The sequence below is a fragment of the Ranitomeya variabilis genome, chromosome 2, assembly GCF_051348905.1.
Source record: "Ranitomeya variabilis isolate aRanVar5 chromosome 2, aRanVar5.hap1, whole genome shotgun sequence".
Classification (NCBI taxonomy): Eukaryota; Metazoa; Chordata; class Amphibia; order Anura; family Dendrobatidae; genus Ranitomeya; species Ranitomeya variabilis.
This window is the reverse complement of record NC_135233.1, coordinates 620,650,076-620,670,089: the sequence shown is the minus strand read 5'-3', so window position 1 is coordinate 620,670,089 and position 20,014 is coordinate 620,650,076. Positions and strand designations below refer to the sequence as shown.

Sequence of the window (20,014 nt, the reverse complement as noted above, 5' to 3'; positions counted from 1 at the left end):
TATGCCCAGGTGACTGAAGAGGATGTGTATTGTCCATAGATGGAGAGACAGGAAAAGGTTTATTAGGTTGTGAGTGGATCATAGGAAGATCTGACACCCTGTACAAATAGCTATGGTCACTGCTGTTACATCAGCGCAGTCAGTCTCTGGGAGAATATATGGAATATTGGAGTTTATATACATCTGATATTAATGAGATGTACATTGTTGGCATCCAAGGAAACCGATATATATTTTCTCATGATTCTAACCCCCACCAAAAGGCCATAAATCCATAGGGGCCGTATAACCGCCAGCAGCTAGACCATGTGTGTTCTCTAAGCGTAGCTAAAATCCCGATACAAAACACGACATCAGTCTCGACCTTCGGTGATCGTCCAATGAGGGGTTATTGCATGAATTGGGATTTCACAACCTGGCCCATGTAAGGTCATTGTAGAGGGGTGTGTGGGTGGGACTCGGGGTCTGATGAAAGATCAATCCCAATTATCAGTGTTCATGCAGAGAGTTACATATCCTTTATGTAGGGACCCCGTTTATTGACGGCCAAACCGAAGCGCTCTCCTTCGGCTAAGCTGAATCGTCTCTGCGATCGGTGTAGTAAGTTCTTCTGATCGTTTTTATTTTATGTAACTGTTTATACTGTATTGTTTTGTCCCCTTTGTAAAATCTTTGTATATTTTTCATAAACACTGCCTCCCTTTTCGATTAACCTCTTCACGGACATGGACACAGTCAGTCATTGGACGCCTCCCCCTGTTTATTGCGGCTCTGGCGATGAGCCCCCGCTTTTTCCGGCACATGACAGCTGATCTGATCACCTGACATGCGCCCGGATCAGCTGTTAACATGTTAAGTGCCGCTGTCAAACACTGATGGCAGCATTTAACATGCACGTGCAGGAAGCACGTCATTACCTCCTCATCGGTGCCCGTGTCACATGACCGCAGGTCGCCGATGGGTTGACATGACAACCTGGGGTCAGCAGGAGACCCCTGTGGTTGTCATTGCTGGATCGCTATGAGTGCCACCTGGTGGTCGGCACCTATAGCAAGTGAGCATATCTGCTACATAGAGCAGGACTGCAGCCCTGTGTAGCAGAGCCAATCGGACAAGTGCAGCTTCTAGTTTCCCATGGGGACTATTGAAGCAAGTAAAAAGTAAAAAAAAAATGTTTTTAAAAATACCAAAAAAATATAAAAGTTCAAATCACCCCCCTTTCGCCTCATTCAAAACAAAACACTTTAAAATAAATCAAATATACACATTTGGATTTGACGAGTTCAGAATTGCCCGATCTATTAATATAAGAAAATAATTAATCCAATTGGTAAATGGCGTAGCGAGAAAAAAAATGAAAACTCCAGAATTACATTTTTTTGGTGCTTCAACATTGCAATAAAATGCAATAACGGGCGATCAAAAGACTGTATCTGCACCAAAATCATATCATTAAAAATGTCAGCTCGGCACGCAAAATATAAGCCCTCACCCAACTCCAGATCACGAAAAATGGAGACGCTACAGGTATCGGAAAATGGCAACTTTTTTTTTTTTTTTTTTTAACAAACTTTGGAATTTTTTTTCACCATGGAGATAAAAAAGAACCTATACCTGTTTGGTGTCTATGAGCTCGTAATGACCTGGAGAATCATATCGGCAGCTCAGTTTTAGCATTTAGCGAACCTAGCAGAAAAGCCAAACAAAAAACAAGTGTGGGATTGCACTTTTTTTGCAATTTCATCGCACTTGGAATTTTTGTTCCCATTTTCTATTACATGTCATGGTAAAACCAATGATGGCATTCAAAAACTCGTCCTGCAAAAAACAAGCCCTCACATGGCCATATTTGTATTTTACTCTTTACCTAATTTATTGATGTTTTATTTGCGGTGCTGATCTTTAAAATCTCCTGACTTACACTAGAAACTTGCAGCATTTTGTTTCAGACGTCTTTATATATACGGGAGTGTGAACAGGACTGTAGAGACAGTGGCAGCCAGGACAGGAGGGTATTGTGCTTTTCTCACTGATTTGACCCTTCCAGGCTGCCGTACACTGAGTGCAGCCACGTGGAAAGTGCAGCTGTTGTGTGAGGAGCAGCCGATCAGCTAAACATGGAGGCTGTGATCACACTCCGAGCTGGTGAGTTGCATGTTACGTATCGGGCCTCGTTCACACGAGCGTTGACGATCAGCGCACCGACCAGTGTCACTCCGTAGGGCGCTGTGCAGATGACAGCTGTCACAACAAGCGCTAATGTCTCCTGTATGTCTGATGGGAATGCCCACATCTGTAGCATCCGATCTGTACAGAGACACCGACATTAGTATCTTCTACATTTCTGAAATACAATGGACACAAAACACGGAGACACAAATGAAAAGTGACAGAGAGATTATACGGATGTGTTATAGGATTGTTACATAGTATTACAATGTACAACATTGTAGCAATGTTATATGTTACATAGTAATATACCACAAGGACGCATAATATAATAGGACGCTGATACATAGTAACAATATTATATATTACATAGTAATAATATTAGAGAGAGATATAGTAACAACATAATACACTGATACATAATAGCAATATAATATGACACTGATATATAGTAATATTACAACAAACTGACATAGTAATAATAGAACAGAAGGATACATAGTAATGATATAATAAGATACTGATACAAAGTAATACTATCATAACCTGCTGCACATAATAGTACAATATTAAAACACAGGGAAACATCGTAACAATACTGTATGCTCCTGACACATAGTAACAATATACTGACACAGAGTAACAATACTGTATCCTCCTGACACATAGTAACAATACCGTATCCTACTGACACATAGTAACAATACTGTATCCTACTGACACATAGTAACAATATACTGATATATAGTAACAATACTGTATCCTCCTGACCATAGTAACAATATACTGACACATAGTAACAATACTGTATCCTACTGACACATAGTAACAATATACTGATATATAGTAACAATACTGCATCCTCCTGACACATAGTAACAATACTGTATCATCCTGACACATAGTAACAATATACTGACACATAGTAACAATACTGCATCCTCCTGACACATAGCAACAATATACTGACACATAGTAACTATACTGCATCCTCCTGACACATAGTAATAATACTGTATCCTCCTGACACATAGTAACAATATACTGATATATAGTAACAATACTGTATCCTCCTGACCATAGTAACAATATACTGACACATAGTAACAATACTGTATCCTACTGACACATAGTAACAATATACTGATATATAGTAACAATACTGCATCCTCCTGACACATAGTAACAATACTGTATCATCCTGACACATAGTAACAATATACTGACACATAGTAACAATACTGTATCCTCCTGACACATAGTAACAATATACTGACACATAGTAACTATACTGCATCCTCCTGACACATAGTAATAATACTGTATCCTCCTGACACATAGTAACAATACTGTATCCTCCTGACACATAGTAACAATACTGCATCCTCCTGACACATAGTAACAATACTGTATCCTCCTGACACATAGTAACAATACTGTATCCTCCTGACACATAGTAACGATACTGCATCCTCCTGACACATAGTAACAATACTGTATCCTCCTGACACATAGTAACAATATACTGACACATAGTAACAATACTGTATCCTCCTGACACATAGTAACAATACTGTATCCTCCTGACACATAGTAACAATACTGCATCCTCCTGACACATAGTAACAATATACTGACATAGTAACAATACTGTATCCTCCTGACACATAGTAACAATATACTGACACATAGTAACAATACTGTATCCTCCTGACACATAGTAACAATATACTGACACATAGTAACAATGCTGTATCCTCCTGACACATAGTAACAACACAATGAGACAGTGATACATTTCTGGTTAGTTAGGGCACAATCCACCTTAGAGTATGTGTCCATGTTCAGGATTGCATCAGGATTTGGTCAGGATTTTTCATCAGTATTTGTAAGCCAAAACCAGGAGTGGGTGATAAATGCAGAAGTGGTGCATATGTTTCTATTATACTTTTCCTCTAATTGTTCCACTCCTGGTTTTGGCTTACAAATACTGATGGAAAATCCTGACCAAATCCTGATGCAATCCTGAACGTGGACACATACCCTTATTGTTCCCCATCTGAAGGTTGCTGGAGAGCAGGGAGATATTTCCCAGGTTTTCTGCTATTTTCTGGCTTTGTGAGGATTATTTCTTTGGCGTTGGGGCCATCACCTGCATTTGCAGTAAATCTCTGCCATTTTATTTGCCCTTTTTAAAAACTGAAATACAAGAGAAGTGACAAATGTTAGCGGAGACCCACTATAAGCAACGATTTGTGACTTATCCACATAAAGTTTAAAAAAACTGACCGTCACTTCCAAACATAGACTAAGTGTGAACAGGTGCTGAACCTAGAGTCGCCAACTCATATACAGTAAAATAAATAAGGCAGCACACTGCAGCGCTGAAACATGCAAACATGAAACATGAAAACTGAACTGCAATACTGCACTAGAAATATGAAACAATGAGAGCGTTTAGTGCATAAATTGGCCAATTCATGTGTACCTGGTAGCCACATTAATGTTTTTTGCATGTTTTAGCCCCGCAGTGTGCTGCCTTATTTATTTGATTATCCACATAAAGTGGCACAAAGCCACGAATAACTTCCACCCCGCAGTCTGCCCCCATGATCAGTAATAGGCATGTCATAGGGGCAGGGCTTATTACTGCCCCCTGTGGTGGCACTGATATCTGCGCTCTGCCTCAAGATCTGATTGGTTCTTTCCACCGTCATGTGACCTGCGTTTCTTCCTCTGTCCAGGGTGCAGTAAGTGGGACGTTCGGCAGAAGGTTTGGGATTATATGGAGCACAGTAATCTGGCAGATTTCCCTCGCCCCGTTCATCACCGGATCCCAAACTTTAAGGTACAGAACCACGGAGGATGTAACATCAGGCAACCCGCTGCGCCGTGTAATAGACCTTGTCATGCTCACACAGCTGAAGGTTTGTTACAATTGCATTCAGCCTAGACATGAGGCATCTCCAGCCTGATACAGTTATCTGCGCTGACACATTGCAGCAAACATGGGGATGATTGCTCCTGCTCAGCCGAGATTGCCCAGATCAGACATAATGGCAGGAGATATATCGGGGCCAGAGGGACGTGAATATTTGTGCATCAGGATAGACCGGCCTTTGGGCTTCCCTCCACTTCGTGCCCCTCCGGTGGGGATACCCCAGTGACGTGACCCCATCTCGGTGTGCAGGGGGCGGTTCAGGCCTGCGAGCGATTATCAACTCTGCAGGAATTCCAATCGGCGCAGACGGTTAAGATAAATCCTGACACTCCGCAGAGGACGGCGCGGTTCCTCACCCTACAAGTAAGTCCCGCTCCTCCCTCTCCTCCAGGCAGCGCACCAGGCCAGCCGCCGGCTCACGGCTCTGGAGGTTTTCAGCCACACACAAGAAATCAAAGTGGATCCGGACAAACCCCTGGAAGGCGTCCGGCTGGCGGCTCTGCAGGTACGGCCGCAGCGGGGCACGTTCTCACCCACAAGCCTCCTCCTTATTACCCCAGACACAGCTGGACTTCATGATGGCTTCTTGTCCTTTATCCACAGGCCAATAAAACATTGCTGGTTCCGACTCCGCGACTCAGAACCGGACTCTTTAACCGGATCACTCCACCTCCAGGGGCCAACAAAGAGGCGCTGAGGATCTGCTCCACCTCCCAGGTGAGCACCGCTGCAGACCGTGTGACCCGCGGCACCCCTGACGACCAGTCTCAGATGTGGGGCGCGGAGATGCCGCAGCAGGTAGTGTGTGCACTGCCTGACATCATCAGCGCAGCAGAGAACACTGCTCCTGAGGATGGATAGCTGCCAGAGGGGGAAGGTGGGCAACTTACTGGTAACTATGCTTACATCCGTCAGGGGAAATAGGGAAAGTAAACCTACTGAGGAATTTATTTACTGCTGACAGAGGGGGAAGGAGACTGAGTGGAGACTTACTAGGGACCATATTTACAGTTGCCAGAGGGAGAAGGAGACTGACAAAAAAGCTTACCGGGGCCTATATTTATGGCCTCCGTAGAAGGTTGGATGGACAAATATTAGGGACTATATTTACTGCTGCCAGAGGAGGAAGGAGGGCAACTTATTGGCGACTTTGCTTACATCTGTCACTGTGGGAGAGTGAATGTAAACCTACTCAGGAATTTATTTACTGCTTTCAGAGGGGGGAGGAGACTGACTGAACACTTACTGGGGACATTATTTACAGCTGCCAGAGGGGGGAGGAGACTGAGTGGACAATTATTAGAGACTATATTTACAGCTGCCAGAGGGGGAAGAAGACTGAAAGGTAACTTGCTGGGGACTCTATTTATTATTGTCAGAGGGGGAGGGAAACTTGCTTGTAGCAGAAAACATTGATCAATATTGTCTACCACCACCCGGCAGCCGGCAGCTGGCCCCTCGCTCCTCCTGTAATTGGTGATCTTTGTGTTGTTCTGTGAAGTCTTTATTGTCTGTATATGTCGCAGCTTATTGTACAGCGCTGTGGAATATGTTGTCGCTATAGAAATAACATTATTATTAATGAGAATAAACTAGATGATTTGGAATAAACCGGCACTATACAGGGGTGTATGTATGTATGTATGTGTGTATGTATATATATATATATATATATATATACATATATATTTATATTATGCCGCCGCTCTCCGTACACCTTGTGCACATGACTTCCCCCATCACTACACATATCACATCAGGGTCTTTGCACACATTTGATCAGTGTGTGAGCCCATCTAACAAGGCGTTCTCTCTCTATATACTTCAGCCTCGCATCTCTGAGTCCAGGCCTCACATGCACTGCGCCGGATCGGCTGAATCCTGCAGGTGACGCTGGCCGGCCTCTATGTACATGCAGTGTGCCCTGCAGCCTCCTGCGCGCTGCACCCATCTACCATCTTCATGTGTCTGCATTTAGTTAGAGCGAGGTGTTCTGGATCCCACGCTCCTCCAGGTCATGTGCGGCCTGGGCTCAGAGAGAGAGGAGTCTGTAGTGTGGGGTCTCGGCTGTGAGGCCGTCTTGTCATTGGCAGGTGGGCTCACACACTAGGATCACAGTGTGCACTGCAAACCTTACATCTTGTGCAGAGCGTTGGTGCATAGAAACTGTCACCCGAATATAGAGCACCTTGTGCCCGTTAGCGCCCCATGTTCCGTAGTGGCTGTGCTGAGTGCTGCAGCTCAGAACCAGTCTCAATTAAACACACAGCACAAAGCCTCAGTACCAGGCACAATGGGTGCTGATCTGGTTATTATTAAATCTTACCTGATGATGCAGAGCTTTGGTTGCAATCATCCATTTTCATCAATGTGAGGCTGATGTGGCGTTGGGCTGAGGATGTGGTCCTCATTCAGCTGATCTCCGGGACATTGTCCACTCATATTCTCTCTTCTCCTGTAGGGGGTGAAGGATTTCAGCATCCCGTTGGGCCTGGATTCTGCGATGCGGGTAGATCTGGTGGTTGTGGGATCTGTCGCTGTATCAGAGAAAGGTAACAGGAAACATGAACCGGGACCATGGAGCACTCGGTTATACAGACACAAGGGTCCAGCCCTCAAGGAGATTCAAGAATCATCATCACCCCACAAAATAGGTCCAACCCCCAAGAAGATCAAAATGTCCCATCAACTGGTGGTTGAACTTGATGGACATGTGCCTTTTTTCAACCGTATTAACTTTGTCTCTGAGGAGTCCCTGATGGCCCATCACTCCACGCAAGAGATGGAGTTTAGCCCCAAGGAAACCCAAATGTCCCATCACCTCTCACAAAAGAATAGGTCCAGCCTCCTAGGAGACCCAAATGTCCCATCACCTCTCACAAGAAAATACGTCCAGCTCCTGAGGAGTCCCAGATGGCCCATCACTCCAGTTTAGCCCCAAAGATACCCAAATCCCCCTTCATCTCTCACAAGGTCCTGCCCCTGATGAGTCCTAAATGGTCCATCACCCCTTACTATAGAATAGGTTCAGGCCCTGAGGAGTCCTAGATGCCTCATCAAACCTCCCAAGAGAATAGTTCCAGCTCCCAAGAAGACCCAGACGTCCCACCATACCACAGAAAAAATGGGGTCATCAACCATTGAGGCATTATGGGAATAATGTGATTTCTTCCATTGTCCTCAGGGTGGAGAATCGGGAAAGGAGAGGGTTTTGCAGATATGGAGTTTGCGATGATGGTGGCCATGGGCGCGGTGACAGAGCGGACCGTGGTGGTCACTGTGGTCCATGATTGTCAGGTAAGTGGAGTTTGGGATGGTTTTGTCTTGGTGTAAGGTGAGAGGCGACAATATCGTCTTGTCGTCTGCAGGTTCTGGATTTCCCAGAGGATCTGCTGGATGATCACGACCTGACCGTAGATTATGTTCTCACCCCGACCCGGGTCATCAAAACTGGCTGCACTCGCCCAAAGCCACAGGGGATTATATGGTCCAAGGTCAGTATGGGGTCTATACAGGGGCTCCTGTATATTGGGGTCCAGCATGTGCCTGGAATATGGCTGCTTGCTGTCAGTGTATACCCATAAGTTTGTCATGAAGCTGCAGAATATCAGGATTTGGGGTGGGATTCTGCTCTTTTTGAGAATGTTGATGACTGTTTTCCCCCCGGACCCTCAGATCAGTCGAGACCTAATGAGTAAGATTCCGATCCTGAGGAGACTGCAAGAAATGGAGCGGAGCGCTGGGAAAGACGTGACGCTGAAGAGTGAAGAGGAGCTGCCCATGAGGAGCCCGACCAGGGGGTCAACAAGAGCGGCCCACCCCACTTCCACTGTGCCCACCACAGACCACCCAGACCAGAGCCAGGTCAGCACTGTGTATATAGGGAATATCCCCCCCACTACCAGAGTCAGTGAGCTGAAGGGCATACTACGAGAACGGGGGGCTTCTCCGGTGCACCTGACCTGGCAGGGAGCCCAGCACCAAGCCTTCCTGGACTACACGGACCCACAGGGGGCCCAGAGGGCTCTGCTAATCCTGGAGGGGCTGAGTATTGGGGGGCAGCGAGTGTGGGTAGAAATGGCCAGAACCCAGTGGGACAGAGAGAATGGGGATCAGAGGTAGAGATGCCATGACTCCACACATGGGGGGACCCCGCAAGAAAATAGAGGTCACCTGTGGAGAACTGGCAGAAATGCACGCTGCTCTGAGGATGGGAAAATGTAATTCAGCCTGACGACAGCAAACTGGAAAACTGAGCAGACTTCCAGGAATGTGGGAGAATGGCTGATAACAGAGGACATGAGCTGTAATGGCGGACACATTTGTTACATATTTCTGGGCGTTCGCGATAATTACCCCCAGTCTTCTGTCCTGCGACATGTATGAGTGGAACGAATAAACCTGGATGCCAGCGGCATCATGAGGCCCCTGGGGGTTGACTGTGGTCCTTGGGATTGTATGTGGTCCCCAGTCAGGGCAATGATTGGTGAGAGTGAGACATCAGGGCTGGTAGTACAAGCGATCAGAGAACGTATTGAGACCACCACACTCTGACTTCCCCCGAAGACCAGAACATCACTCTCCTGAAATACTCCACTGGAAAATGCTTGTCCTTGGTTAGATGTGAAGCAATAACCCGAGCAATGGAAACCTGCGATGCTAACCTATGGGAATAATGTTTATTATTGCATATATTACAACTACTATGTGCTGCTGTTTATTGGTGCCTGAGCCTCTGTCTCCAACAATACTGTTATACTGTCAATAACACATTGTCTAAAATAAGAGTCCCCGGACATTCCCGCTCACTGCTCACACTGTGTGTAGCTGGAGCATATTCTGCTTTCACTTTACAAGCTGGCAGACGAGATGTAAGAAATACCAGTTGTAAGCTGCGTTATCTTTGCTCATGAATAAATCTATCTTCACTGAACAGCTGGACTGTACACAGATTAATCCACTGCCAACATAACCACCCAGCCACCGTGCTGTCCAAGAGCTGTTTACTGCCTAAGTCATGAAAATAGGTGATGGAAGGTTGTGAAAAGAGAAACTAGTTCCCATTGCAGCCACTCACTTCAATTTTTAAAGTGTGCCTGAGAGGTGGAATCTCAGCATGTTCTGTCGGAGTTGAACCCATTACTTCAACAACATCACTGAGCCACCATGCTGCCCAGGAGATTATTAGTAGCTTATCAATATGACTACCAGCAGCAATGGCAAGATCATGAAGGAGAAAGCTACATGCCCAAGGCATCTAACCAGTTAATTGATTTTAACCCCTTCATGACCTTGGGATTTTTCGTTTTTCCGTGTTCGTTTTTCACTCCCCTCCTTCCCAGAGCCATAACTTTTTTATTTTTCCGTCAATTTGGCCATGTGAGGGCTTATTTTTTTCAGGATGAAATGATTGTACTTTTGAACGACAACATTGGTTTTAGCATGTCCTGTACTAGAAAACGGGAAAAAAATTCCAAGTGCAGTGAAATTGCAAAAAAAGTGCAGTCCCACACTTGTTTTTTGTTTGGCTTTTTTGCTAGGTTCACTAAATGCTAAAACTGACCTGCCATTATGATTCTCCAGGTGACTACGAGTTCATAGACACCTAACATGACTAGGTTATTTTTTACCTAAGTGGTGAAAAAAAATTCCAAACTTTGCTAAAAAAAAAAATTCCGCCATTTTCCGATACTCGTAGCGTCTCCATTTTTCATGATCTGGGGTCGGTTGAGGGCTTATTTTTTGCGTGCCGAGCTGGCGTTTTTAATGATAGCATTTTGGTGCAGATACGTTTTTTTGATCGCCCATTATTGCATTTTAATGCAATGTCGTGGTGACCAAAAAAACGTAATTCTGGCGTTTCGAATTTTTTTCTCGCTACGCTGTTTAGTGATCAGGTTAATGCTTTTTTTTATTGATAGATCGGGCGATTCTGAACGCAGCGATACCAAATATGTGTAGGTTTGATTTTTTTTTTATTGATTTATTTTGATTGGGGCGAAAGGGGGGTGATTTAAACTTTTATATTTTTTTTATTTTTTTCACATTTTTTTTACTTTTTTTTTTTTACTTTTGCCATGCTTCAATAGCCTCCATGGGAGGCTAGAAGCAGGCACAGCACAATCGGCTCTGCTACATAGCAGCGATCTGCTCTTCGCCGCTATGTAGCAGAAAATCAGGTGTGCTGTGAGCGCCGAGCACAGGGTGGCGCTCACAGCTGCCGGGGATCTGTAACCATAGAGGTCTCAAGGACCTCTATGGTTACAATACTGAAGCATCGCCGACCTCCGATCATGTGACGGGGGTCGGCGATGCCATCATTTCCGGCTGCGGTAGTTAAATGCCGCTGTCTGCGTTTGACAGCGGCATTTAACTAGTTAATAGGCGTGGGCAGATCGTGATTCTGCCCGCGCCTATTGTGGGCACATGTCAGCTGTTCAAAACAGCTGACATGTCCCGGCTTTGATGCGGGCTCACCGCCGGAGCCCGCATCAAAGAGGGGCTTCTGACCTCGGACGTACTATCCCGTCCGAGGTCAGAAAGGGGTTAATTTCTGAAGTGTACCTGAGAGGTGGAATCTCATTGTTCGTCAGAGTTAAACCAATCACTCCAGTGCTAACCACTGAGCCACTGTAATACCCGGCAACTGCCACTGTGCTACACTATAAGCATCACCAATCCACCACCATGCATCACTGTAGAATCAATTATGTTCCCACTATGCTTCACTGTAGACGTCCCCAAGCCCACCGCCATCCTTCACTGTAGGCAGGGTGTTCCTTTCAGTGTATGGTTCATTTTCCCTCCTCCAAATAGTAAGTAATGACACTGACACATGGGTTACAGCATAATGACACTAACACTTTGGGCACAGGGCTATGACACTGATACCTTCAATAGGGAGTAATGATGCTGACAATTATGGAACAGAATAATTACACACTGATTCTTGGGCTATATGATAATGACAATGAAGCTTGGGGTTCTCTTTCTGGCTGGATGTTCATCTAGTTCTCATCATTAGTGATGGGCGAGCACTAAAATGCTCGGGTGCTTGTTGCTTGGGTTGAGCAAATTGGAATGCTCGGGTGCTCGACCCAAGCAACGAGCCCAATGTAAGTCTATGGGAAACAACTCGAGCATGTTTTGCTGTTATCATTCGGTGGTGTAGAGAAGTCTGGCCCAATCCAGCCCTTGTTCATTTTTATAAAAGTCAGCCTGTCAGCATTTTCATTTGTCAGGCAGATTATCAGTTACAATTCATCCAGCAGCGGAACTAAAAACCCTCTCTGACAAAACACTTAGCGGCAGGGCAGGCCTGGACCTCCAAGGCATAGAGAGCCAGTTCATGCCACATGTCTAGCTTGGATACCCAATAATTATAAGGCACAGAGGAATCACGGATGATGTTGGTATGGTCAACAAGGTACTCCCTCAGCATCTTCCAAAACTTTGCATTCCTTGTGAGAGTACCCCACGCCTCAGGGCCTGTGCGATGGGAGGGTCTGAGAAAACTCTCCCAGAACTTTGCCAGTGTTCCCCTGCCTCTGCTGGATTGGAGTTGTGTTTCTCTCGCCTGTACTCCTTGGTTGTCCAACGAACTATGACCTCTGCCGCCAGCGTTTTCAGATGGGAATTTTTTTAATAATTCCGCAACAAGGGTCTTCTGGTAATGCACCATTTTAGTAGACCTGTCCGCCGCGGGAATAAGAGATAGAAAGTTCTCCTTGTATCGTGGGTTTAGAAGCGTCACCAACCAGTAATGACTGTCACCCAAAATTTTGAGAACGCGATGGTCACGGGAAAGGCAACGCAACATAAACTCAGCCATGAGTGCAAGACTGCTAACAGGCAAGACCAAGAGGATGACTGACTACGTTCAAAAATGAAGAAAAAGTGACACGGCACCACTATGACCACAAACCAATGTCCCCACAGCTGTGTGCCGCTGCTATGCCGTATATGCCTAAAGGACAGACACTCGGGTGCACTAAATCCAGTAGTATGAAATAGTCCAAATAAAAGTGCACTCACCGGTCCTGAAAAACACCGGTCCTTTATTTAGAACATGTGCAGGTAACAAATGGGAGAACGTGGACAGAAAGGACGACGGCCGTTTCGCGCTGCCGCGCTTCTACGGGTCCTGATACCGAAAGGAAGTGGGAAAGCACCCTTTAACTGCTAAAATCAAAAGGGAACTTCCACCTATCAACGTCATGAAGGTGTAATAAACCCACCAACCAACAAGATGTGTATACAAACAATAAAACATATTAAACAAACAAATATAAAATGACAAAAAAACAATACAAGAGCACAAAAGTGTAAAACGCCAAATCTATAACACATGAAAATAAAAATAATTACAAAAACACTGCCATATCGATCTTTTCATTTAAGCCTAATGGACCCATTACATCTGTACGTAAAATCCTTTTACCCTCTCTCCTTAAGAGCAGTCTGTGGAGATTCCCACCCCACTGTGGTAAATTCACCTGTTCCAACTCCGCAAAACGCAGCGCGTTTGTATTACCTGCATGACCTTGTCTGACATGATTGATAAGCCGAGGGGCTCCCTTTCCCGTACGGATGGAGTTAAAGTGCTCCCTTACTCTAACAAATAACAGGCGAATGGTTTTACCAATATAGAAAAAACCGCACGGACAGGTGATGACATAAACTACATGTGTGGACCTGCAGGAAATAAATTGCCGCACCTGATGGGAAATAGCTCCAACTGGCAACCTATTGCCTGTTGTATGAAAGGAACAAAAGTTGCAATGGCCACATTTGTAATTCCCCTTTGGGGCTCCAGCTCCAACCAATTAACCTGGTCATTCACAAAACAGTTACGGACTAATAAATCCCTTATATTTTTACAACGTCGACATGCAAATAAAGGGCCATTTTTAGTCATCTGTGCTAAATCTGCGTCTTTTCCCAGAATATACCAGTTCTTCCGAATAATGGACCTGATATAACTGTCCATAGGGCCAAATTTAAAAGAAAATACAAACCTTTTTTCTTTAACTTTGTTAATGTCTCCATGGGGAACATCAACTGTATTATCAGCAGCCCTTTTTAAAGCTGTATCTAGTAGTGGGCAGGGGTAACCTCGTTCCTCAAACCTCCTGTACAATTCTTGTGATTGTTTAACAAACCCACTACACCTACTATTGGTTCTATTCACCCTTAAGAATTGGCTATATGGTAAAGCCTGTTTCGTGTAATGTGGGTGGGCATTATTGAAGTGCAGTAACAAGTTTGACGCCGACGGTTTACGGAAAACTTCTGTATGGATTCTGCCCTCTTGTACTGCTAATTTGACATCTAGAAACTCCAGGGCATCACCCCCAAACTTGGAAGTGAACTTCAAATTCATGGTGTTGGAACGGTCCAGGAATTCAACAAACTGAGTGAAGACCTCCTGGGAACCGTCCCACACCACGAATACGTCGTCCACGTACCTTAGATATAATTTTACATGCTTGAGGAAAGGATTGCTCATAGAATAGATAAATTTGTCCTCAAAAACTGTTAAAAAAAAGATTAGCTAGGGTACATGCCACAGGCGTACCCATAGCGGTCCTCTCTATTTGCTCTTACCAGGTTTTGTCAAACTTGAACGCATTATGTTTTAAAATAAAGGTAAGACCCTCGCAAATGAAATCTATGGTGTTGGCGTCTGTTGGAGTATTAGTAAGAATTTCTCTTATAGCCTCCACCCCCATGGCATGTGGAATCCTAGTATATAGACTCTCTATATCAATAGAGGTCAGATGGAAACACTCTTGCCAGACAAAATTCCCGATGACCTGCAAAAATGCTTTAGTGTCTTTGACATAAGAGGGAACATCATATAACAATGGGCGTAATAGCCAATCCAAGTATTGGGATAAAGGCTCCGTGACAGAGCCTATCCCTGACACGATAGGACGGCCTGGGGGACAATTAAGTGACTTATGTATCTTATGTATGACTGAATCTGACCAACTCTGTATTTCCTTAAGGGCTGACAGCTCACTGGATTTCAAATTAGGAGGACATTTACCGTAAATCAGTGCTTCTGTAGCGCCCCCACTGCCGCAGGGCTGAGGGGTACCCGGTACCGGGCCTCTGGGTCTCTGCTCTGGGGTTGTCACGGTGGCTAGACCCGGTCCGTGACCCTGCTGAGGGGCGCCCAATGAAAGATGTGGATGGTGGTGGTAGTGCGGTGCCGTGCTGGTCACAGTAAATAACGAGGACACCAGGTTGCAGTCTCTTTACCTTTTTACTGAAGGTTTGGAGGTACCCACTCCAGAGCACTGTTAACTGGGCTGGCTGAGACCGGCCGGTCCAACGGCACATCCGGAGTTCCCTTTTCAGGTGGGAATCAGTGTCTACCTTCTAGCGCCTGTGTGTTGTAGTCCTTCCCTGCTGAGCACCCCGGGATAGTCCTCACAACTTATTCTGTCTGTCTCTGATGTTCATTCTCTCCGTCCCCCAGATGATATGGCTAGGACGCACCCGTATGACGGGGTAGGCCTGGAGTTCTTCCGGGACTCTAGAGTCGCCCCTCTCCCACAGCTGCCTCCGTTGTCTGCTTAGGTGTTTAAGTGAGACAGCCAACCTATAATTAGCTGCCCTGCCGTGGTTTGAAGTAATGCTTAAAGTCTCTTACTTTCTCGGCGTTCCGGCCACCGACTGTTTGCGCCTCAGAAAGATGTTGCCTTGATCTTACAGCACGACTCCTTCTGGTCCTATCGCCTCTTTGCTGTATTCCCGTTTCCTCACTTAGCACAATAAACCTCGCTTCTTGTCCTTTCTTAGGAATCTGTCAGGATCCCATCCCTGACAGGTCCTCTCTCTGGCTCTTCCCAATTACTTCTCTCTGTCTTCCTGTCCAACCCCCAGTTTTACCAGAGTGTGAGGAGTGGCCTACTAGATAGAACCACTCCCCCTGGTGGCCGGAGTGTGAAGTGTAGTGTAAGTGTTACCTGGTCAGGTGAACTCCTTTAGTGCAGTCAGACGTAACATCACTCCCCTTAGTGGCAGAGCAACATTACTGCAACGACCAGGACTCTGGGGCGCTGCACTTCCATATCTTTGTTGATTTGGGCCTCAAAGATGTGAGCTGTCAGCCCTTAAGGAAATACAGAGTTGGTCAGATTCAGTCATACGGGCTGCAGATAAAGGGGGCAATACTGTTATCTTAAGTAAAGGCTCTTGGGCAACTGACAGACAGTAATACGTATATCGTTTTAAAAAAAACCCCTACGACTAATTTTAAAAACATTTTACGTTCTTTGTTGAGGAAATATACTGAATTGGGTATCATGTCAGAAAAACAGGCAGAAAAACTTTTTCCAGAGTTTCCGTTGAAGCCGTATTGGTATCATATACCTAAGATACATAAGTCACTTGATTGTCCGCCAGGCCGTCCTATCGTGTCAGGGATAGGCTCTGTCACGGAGCCTTTATCCCAATACTTGGATTGGCTATTTCGCCCATTGTTATATGATGTTCCCTCTTATGTCAAAGACACTAAAGCATTTTTGCAGGTCATCGGGAATTTTGTCTGGCAAGAGTGTTTCCATCTGACCTCTATTGATATAGAGAGTCTATATACTAGGATTCCACATGCCATGGGGGTGGAGGCTATAAGAGAAATTCTTACTAATACTCCAACAGACGCCAACACCATAGATTTCATTTGCGAGGGTCTTACCTTTATTTTAAAACATAATGCGTTCAAGTTTGACAAAACCTGGTACGCGCAAATAGAGAGGACCGCTATGGGTACGCCTGTGACATGTACCCTAGCTAATCTTTTTTAGCAGTTTTTGAGGACAAATTTATCTATTCTATGAGCAATCCTTTCCTCAAGCATGTAAAATTATATCTAAGGTACGTGGACGACATATTCGTGGTGTGGGACGGTTCCCAGGAGGTCTTCACTCAGTTTGTTGAGTTCCTGGACCGTTCCAACACCATGAATTTGAAGTTCACGTCTAAGTTCGGGGGTGATGCCCTGGAGTTTCTAGATGTCAAATTAGCAGTACAAGAGGGCAGAATCCATACAGAAGTTTTCCGTAAACCGTTGGCGTCAAACTCGTTACTGCACTTCAATAATGCCCACCCACATTACACGAAACAGGCTTTACCATATAGCCAATTCTTAAGGGTGAATAGAACCAATAGTTAGTTTAGTGGGTTTGTTAAACAATCACAAGAATTGTACAGGAGGTTTGAGGAACGAGGTTACCCCTGCCCACTACTAGATACAGCTTTAAAAAGGGCTGCTGATAATACAGTTGATGTTCCCCATGGAGACATTAACAAAGGTAAAGAAAAAAGGTTTGTATTTTCTTTTAAATTTGGCCCTATGGACAGTTATATCAGGTCCATTATTCGGAAGAACTGGTATATTCTGGGAAAATACGCAGATTTAGCCCAGATGACTAAAAATGTCCCTTTATTCGCATGTCGGCGTGGTAAAAATATAAGGGATTTATTAGTCCGTAACTGTTTTGTGAATGACCAGGTTAATTGGTTGGAAGCTGGAGCAAAGGGGAATTACAAATGTGGCCATTGCAACTTTTGCTCCTTTCATACAACAGGCAATAGGTTGCAAGTTGGAGCTATTTCCAATCAGGTGCGGTAATTTATTTCCTGCAGGTCCACACATGTAGTTTATGTCATCACCTGTCCGTGCGTTTTTTTCTATATTGGTAAAACCACTTGCCCGTTATTTTTTAGAGTAAGGGAGCACTTTAACTCCATCCGCACGGGAAAGGGAGCCCCTCGGCTTATCAAACATGTCAGACAAGGTCATGCAGGTAATACAAACGCGCTGCGTTTTGCGGGGTTGGAACAGGTGAATTTACCACAGCGGGGTGGGAATCTCCACAGACTGCTCTTAAGGAGAGAGGGTAAATGGATTTTACGTACAGATGCAATGGGCCCATTAGGCTTAAATTAAAAGATCAATATGGCAGTGTTTTTGTAATTATTTTTATTTTCATGTGCTATAGATTTGGCGTTTTACACTTTTGTGCTCTTGTATTGGGTTTTTGTACTTTTATATTTGTTTGTATAATATGTTTTATTGTTTGTATACAGATCTTGTTGGTGGGTGGGTTTATTACACCTTCATGACGTTGATAGGTGGGAGTTCCCTTTTGATTTTAGCAGTTAAAGGGTGCTTTCCCACTTCCTTTCGGTATCAGGACACGTAGAAGCGCGGCAGCGCGAAACGGCCGTAGTCCTTTCTGTCCACGTTCTCCCATTTGTTACCTGCACATGTTCTAAATAAAGGATCAGTGTTTTTCAGGACCGGTGTTTTTCAGGACCGGTGAGTGCACTTCTGTTTTTTTCTTATTTGGACGATGACTGACTATGCTCTCCTCCTCCATGTCCTCAGGCCATCTACTCTGAACAGGCGGCATGACCGTTGTGCATGTAGTACCGTCTATAGCACATGAAAGTAGCTCCTGTTCTTCCTCCGCCTCCTCTTCCTCATTGTCACCCAATCCACTTTGGGATGAGATGAGGCAGGTCTGTGTGTAATCACCCTGCATGGTTCCTTGCTCCATCTCATCATGCTCCATCTGCAATGCATCCTCTTTCATTGTGAGCAGAGAGCTTTCCAGAATGCAGAGAAGTGGAATGGTGATGCTAATTATTACGTCATCGCTGCTCACCATCTTGGTGGAGTCCTCAAAGGTTTGGAGGAAGGTACATATGTCTGACATCCATGTCCACTCTTGAGGTCTTGTGTGTGGAGTCTGAACTGAATACTGACGGCCTTGTTGAAGCTGGTAGTCAACAACTGCAATCTTTTGTTCACAGATCCTTTCCAACATATGCAGTGTAGAGTTCCAATGTGTGGGGACATCACACACCAGTTGGTGAGCTGGAAGCTGCAAACGCTGCTGAAGCACGGCAAGGGCGGCTGAAGCTGTAGATGACTTTCTAAAATGGGCACACAGGCGGCGTACTTTCACAAGCATATCCAGCAGCTCCAGGTAGGTTTTGAGAAACCGCTGAACCATGAGGTTAAGCACATGGGCCAGGCATGCTACGTGTGTAAGCTTGCTCACCTCAGAGCCGCCACCAGGTTCTGGACATTGTCACACATGACCATGCCTGGCTGTAGGTTCAGCGATGTCAGACACAGATCTGCCTACTCTTTCAGAGCTGTCCACAACTCTTCAGCATTGTGCGGTTTGTCACCAAAGCAGATTAGCTTCAGCACAGCCTGTTGCCGCTTGGCTGAGGCAGTGCTGCAGGGCTTCCAGCTTGCGACTGATGTGGTAATTTCAGAGATGGAGACTGAAGAGGAGGAGGAGGTGCAGGTGCTGTAGACTGTGGGAGCAACCCTGATTGACGTAGGGCCCGCAATCCTCGGCATCTGGAGGACATGTTCCGTCCCAAGGTCCGACTGGGTCCCGGCTTCCACTATGTTTCAAAAGAAGAAGTTTCCAAGCTCCTCGCTTCTGCTTGGCCTACAACCTCCAACAGTGACCCCATTCCTTCACATCTCCTGCAGTTTCTCTCACCAGTGGTCACCACTCACCTGACTAAAATATTTAACCTCTCTCTTTCTTCAAGTATCTTTCCCTCATTTAAACATGCTATCATAACCCCTTTACTTAAAAAGCCATCCCTGGACCAGAACTGCACTGCTAACTACAGACCTGTCTCTAACCTTTCCTTCATCTCTAAACCCCTGGAACACTTGGTCCACTCCCGTCTAATCCGCTATCTCTCGGATAACTCTCTTCTCGACCCCTTACAATCTGGTTTCCGCTCTTTACACTCCACTGAAACTGCCCTCACTAAAGTCTCTAATGATCTAATAACAGCTAAATCCAAAGGTCATTGCTCTCTGCTGATTCTCCTGGATCTCTCTTCCGCATTTGA

General features: G+C 45.2%; 1 protein-coding gene across 6 annotated transcripts in view; it reads left to right on the top strand.

Annotated features, from left to right (window-relative positions):
• The window catches only part of MTHFSD (methenyltetrahydrofolate synthetase domain containing), a 122,862-nt gene extending 112,826 nt beyond the window's left edge, over nucleotides 1-10,036 (top strand). For 3 of the 6 annotated variants that reach the window (XM_077288867.1, XM_077288869.1, XM_077288868.1), the window contains 7 exons: nucleotides 4,914-5,017; nucleotides 5,502-5,615; nucleotides 5,714-5,827; nucleotides 7,572-7,662; nucleotides 8,295-8,407; nucleotides 8,479-8,604; nucleotides 8,786-10,036. In XM_077288867.1, the coding sequence (XP_077144982.1) occupies nucleotides 4,914-5,017; nucleotides 5,502-5,615; nucleotides 5,714-5,827; nucleotides 7,572-7,662; nucleotides 8,295-8,407; nucleotides 8,479-8,604; nucleotides 8,786-9,232 (1,109 nt within the window). In that variant the 3' untranslated portion in view covers nucleotides 9,233-10,036. Of the gene's footprint in view, nucleotides 1-2,011; nucleotides 2,146-4,913; nucleotides 5,018-5,359; nucleotides 5,474-5,501; nucleotides 5,616-5,713; nucleotides 5,828-7,571; nucleotides 7,663-8,294; nucleotides 8,408-8,478; nucleotides 8,605-8,785 lie in introns of those variants that run through there. The other 3 variants (XM_077288871.1, XM_077288872.1, XM_077288870.1) reach the window with 3 other exon arrangements.
• The last annotated feature ends 9,978 nt before the right edge of the window (nucleotides 10,037-20,014 follow it).